General features: G+C 44.8%; 1 protein-coding gene across 2 annotated transcripts in view; it reads left to right on the top strand.

The window, feature by feature from the left end:
• SCNN1A (sodium channel, non voltage gated 1 alpha subunit) overlaps positions 1-5,080 on the top strand; it is a 35,683-nt gene that overhangs the window by 11,155 nt on the left and 19,448 nt on the right. For both annotated transcript variants that reach the window (XM_011951728.1, XM_011951725.1), the window contains one exon: positions 4,793-5,060. In XM_011951728.1, the coding sequence (XP_011807118.1) occupies positions 4,793-5,060 (268 nt within the window). The remainder of the gene's footprint in view (positions 1-4,792; positions 5,061-5,080) is intronic.

Genomic DNA, 5,080 nt, shown 5'->3' with positions numbered 1-5,080 from the left:
GCCTCCCAAAGTGCTGGGATTACAGGCGTGAGCCACCGCGCCCAGCCAAAATGAACAAATCTTGAGTGCCCACTCAGGTTTGACAGTCAAGATGCTGAACACTCCCATTACCTAGTGCCCCCTTTCCATCAATTCCTCTTCCTCTCCCACTATCATTTTCTGAATGCTGTCACCATCAACTAGTTTTGTCTGTTCATAGAATTCATATAAATGGGATCATACAGTATGTATTTTCTTGTATGTGTGTCTGACTTATTTTGCTTAATGTTTCTGGAATTCTTCCCTGTTTTTTTGCATGTATCAGTTCCTTTTTATTGCTGAGTGGTTTTGATGAGCCTATTCCGGTTGAGGGGCTGCCTGATTCAAACATCGTTCTTTGCTCAAGTAAACTCTGTTAAATTTAATTTTGTCTAACGTTCTTCTTTTAACAATTAAATAATGTACATTCTAATACCACAGTGCCTGGCTCATAGTAAGTGCTCAATAAATGCTAGCTAGCTAGGATTGCCATTCTTTTTTTTTTTTTTTTTTCAAGACAGGGTCTTGCTGTGTTGCCCAGGCTGGAGTGCAGCCACACGATCACGGCTCACTGTAGCCTCAAACTCCCAGACTCAGGCAATTCTTTTGCCTCAGTCTTCTGAGTAGCTGGGACTACAGGTGTGCACCACCACATCTGGCGAATTTTTGTATTTTTTGTAGATACAGGGTTTCATCATGTTGCCCAGGCTTGTCTCAAACTCCTGAGCTTGAGTGATCCACCCACTTGGCCTTCCAAAGTTCTGGAATTATAGGTGTGAGCCACCATGCCCCGCTGATTGCCATTCTTTTAATTAGCAGTAATGAGCAAGTTTCCTAGAATGCCAAACACACACCATCAACACACCTTTGAGTTGCTTTAGGCTTTTTGGCTATTATAAATAAAATGGCTATGAACATTTATGTACAAATCTTATTTATTTCTTTTTTTTGAGATGGAGTTTCACTCTGGTTGCCCAGGCTGGAGTGCAATGGCATGATCTTGGCTCACTGCAACCTCCGCCTCCTGGGTTCAAGCGATTCTCCTGCCTCAGCCTCCCGAGTAGCTGGGATTACAGGCACGTGCCACCACGCCTGGCTAATTTTGCATTTTTAGTAGAGATGGGGTTTCTCCATGTTGATCAGTCTGGTCTCGAACTCTTGACCTCAGGTGATCCACCCACCTTGGCCTCCCAAAGTGCTGGGATTACAGGTGTAAGCCACTGCACTCAACCTCATGTACAAATCTTCGTGTTTTTCTTGCTCTTGTGTAGTAGCTAGGAGTGGACCTGGTAAAATATTCAGAAATGAAATTACTGGGTCATAAGGTAGATATGCATGTTTAAAATTATAAGCGACTACTAACTCGTCCTCCAAAGCAGTGGTACCATTTTATGCTCCTATCAGCAGCTTAGAAGAATTCCAGTTGCTCTCTATATCCTCATCAACACTTATGTCAGTCTTTTTAATTTTAGCCTTTCTAATGGTACCTTATCATGGATTTAATTAGCATTTCCCTGAGGACTAATTATGTTGGGTAGCTTTTCAGGTGTTTAGTGACCATTTGTATATGTTTTTTGGTCATTAAATTTTTTTTAATTGTTAATTTACAAGAATTCTTTATATATCAAGATGATCTTTTCATTAGGTATTTTTCCTTTAAAAAACAGCTTGAGATATAATTCACATGCCATACAATTTACCCACTTAAAATTCAATCGTTTTTAATGTATTTCACAGAATCGTGCAATTATTAGTACAATCAATTTTAGAACATTTTCATCACCCCCAAAAGAAACCCCATACCCTTTAGCAGGCATTCATCTTTCCCTCCCATCTACCTAACCCCTAGCCCTGTGCAACCGCTAGTCTACTTTCTGTCTATAGATTTGCTTATTCTGGACATTTCCTATAATTAGAATCATGCTATATGTTCTCTTCTGTGACTTCTTTCATTTAGTATAATGTTTTCAAGCATCATCCATGTTGTAGCATAAATCAGCACTTAATTCCTTTTTATGTGCCAAATATTATTCCAGTGTATGGATATACCACATTTTATTTATACTTTCATCAATTGATGGACATTTGGGTTATTTCTACTTTTTAGCTATTAGGAATAATACTGGTATGAACATTTGTGCACATTTGTGTGTGTGTGGTCGGGGGGCATATGCTTTCATTCTCTTAGGAGTGGAATGGATGGGTTATATGGTAACTCTATATCTAACTTTTTGAAGAACTTCCAGATTGTTTTTCCAAAATGATTGTATCATTTTATATTCTCACTAGCTGTGTACAGGGTCAGAATCTTTAAAAAATGTAGGTTTGTTCGGCTGGGCGCGGTGGCTCACACACCTGTAATCCCAGCACTTTGGGAGGCTGAGGTGGGCGGATCACAAGGTCAGGAGATCGAAACCATTCTGGCTAACACAGTGAAACCCCCGTCTCTACTTAAAAAAATACAAAAAATTAGCCGGGTGTGGTGGCGGGGGCCTATAGTCCCCGCTACTTGGGAGGCTGAGGCAGGAGAATGATGTGAACCCAGGAGGCAGAGCTTGTGAGCCGTGATTGTGCCACTGCACTCCAGCCTGGGCGACAGAGTGGGACTCTGTCTCAAAAAAAAAAAAAAAAGGTAGGTCTGTTCATAAAGTGCCTACTACATAGGATTGTTGTAGGGATTAGTTGTTAAATATTTTTCTTACAAGAGAATTTTGCCTACCCCAAGGTCAGAAAGATATCTTCCATCTTCTAGAGTGTTTATGGTTCTGAATTTCATGTTTAGGTTATGATCCATCTTGAATTAACTTTTGCCTGTATAGTATAAGGTAGAGATTGAGGGTCATTTTTTTTTTTTTTCCCAATACAGTATTCAGTTGTTCTAGCAGAATCTGCTAACAAATTTTATTTTCTCCACTGAATTGAATTGGTGTTTTGGTCAAAAATCAGTTGACCATCTATGCATGACTTTATTTCAGGACTCTATTCTGTTCCATTGATCTATTGTCTCTCCTTACCAAGAACCACGTTGTTTTGATTACTGTGGCTTTATAGTAAATACTAAGGTCAGGAGGAATACATTTTCCAACTTGGCTCTTCTTTTCTAAAATTTTCTGGCTATTCTAGATTGTTTGCATTTCCAGATAAGTCTTAGAACCTGTCTGTCAGTTTCTTTAAAAATATCTGCTGGGGCCAGGTGCAGTGGCTCACGCCTGTAGTCCCAGCACTTTAGGAGGTTGAGGCTGGTGATTGCTTGGGCTCAGGAGTTGGAGTCCAGCCTGGGCAACGTGGTGAAACCCCCTCTCTACAAAAAATACAAAAATTAGCTTGGTGTGGTGGCACACTTGTAGTCCCAGCTACTAGGGAGGCTGAGGTGGGAGGATTGCTTGAGCCCAGGAGGAGGCTGCAGTGAGCAATGATTGTGTCACTGCACTCCAGCTTGGGTGACAGAACGAGATCCTGTCCAAAAAAAAAAAAGCTGGAGTTTTGATAGGGATCGTGTTGAATCCATATATATATATATCTCCACTTATTCTGAACTTTGATGTATTTCAGCTGGGATTTCAATATATTTTTCAGTCTTGCACATCTTTTGTTACATTTATTTCTATGTATTTGATGTTGTTTCTGTTATTTAATATTGCTGTTGTATTTCTGGTTTTCCAGTTTTTTGTTGCCAGCATGTAGAAATGCAATTAATTATTTTTTTTGAGACGGAAATGCAATTTTTTTTTTTTTTTTTTTGAGACAGAGTCTTGCTCTGTCGCCCAGGCTGGAGTGCAGTGGTGCGATCTCGATTCACTGCAAGCTCCGCCTTCCGGGTTCACGCCATTCTCCTGCCTCAGTCTCCCGAGTACCTGGGACTACAGGCGCCCGCCACCACGTCAGCTAATATTTTGTATTTTTTTTAGTAGAGACGGGGTTTCACCGTGTTAGCCAGGATGGTCTCGATCTTCTGACCTCGTGATCTGCCCACCTCGGCCTCCCAAAGTGCTGGGATTACAGGTGTGAGCCACCGCACCCGACCTAAATGCAATTAATTTTTGTTGTGTATTTGTTTTGTACCCTGCAACCTTGTTCAGTTTATTAGTTCTACACTTGTTGTGTTTTGGTAGATTACATCCCTAAGGCCCTCCTTTCACGATGGAGATGGTAATAGGAACTGTATTAAGAAGGAATGTAGGGATTTACAGTGAGCTATGTTTAATTTATGGTGTTTGGGCCGCACCCGAAACACATTAGAACAGTCTTTGGGGGAGGGAGGCGGGGTGGGTGCGGCATCCTGTATTTTTACAGTTGGAGATTCTAAAAGTGCAGTTGTGAACTCTTGATTTAGGTGCCAAGCGGCACGCCGAAAGGCCACTCCCCTGCAGGGATCAGGGCCGGATGACCTGGGCACCGCGGTCACGCCGAGGCCGAGGCCCCCACTCTTCTCCTTGGGAAAGGGCAGACAAGTTCCGGGTTCCCTTCTAGGTCCGGGCGAGGGGGAGGAGCGCCCCGCAGACGACAGGCGCCTCCTGCCTCTCTCCTTCAATAAACAGTCCACGGTAACTGCCGTCCCGGGCCCGGCTCGACGCGGCCTCCGCCTTCCCGGCGGACACACCTGTTTACCCTTCACCGCCCGACGGCCAGGAGGCGCCAGGACGACCCCAGCCCCGCCCAGGCTTCTCCGGGATGGAGCCGCCTCCTGGGGCACAGATGAGGATCCTGACCCGCGGAGGGGCCAGACACTCGCGCCAGGGCCCCTGGCCTGACCCTCTTCCCCTCGCCCCTTCAGGTATCCGGAAATTAAAGAGGAGCTGGAGGAGCTGGACCGCATCACACAGCAGACGCTCTTTGACCTGTACAAATACGACTCCTCCCCCACCCTGGTGGCCGGCTCCCGCGGCCGTCGCGACCTGCGGGGCACTCTGCCGCACCCCTTGCAGCGCCTAAGGGTCCCGCCCCGGCTTCACGGGGCCCGTCAAGCCCGTAGCGCGGCCTCCAGCGTGCGGGACAACAACCCCCAAGTGGACTGGAAGGACTGGAAGATTGGTTTTCAGCTGGTGAGGCCCGCAGCGCCGAG

The sequence above is a fragment of the Colobus angolensis genome, unplaced genomic scaffold (genome assembly GCF_000951035.1).
Source record: "Colobus angolensis palliatus isolate OR3802 unplaced genomic scaffold, Cang.pa_1.0 Scaffold11, whole genome shotgun sequence".
Classification (NCBI taxonomy): Eukaryota; Metazoa; Chordata; class Mammalia; order Primates; family Cercopithecidae; genus Colobus; species Colobus angolensis.
This window is presented reverse-complemented; position numbering and strand designations above follow the sequence as displayed.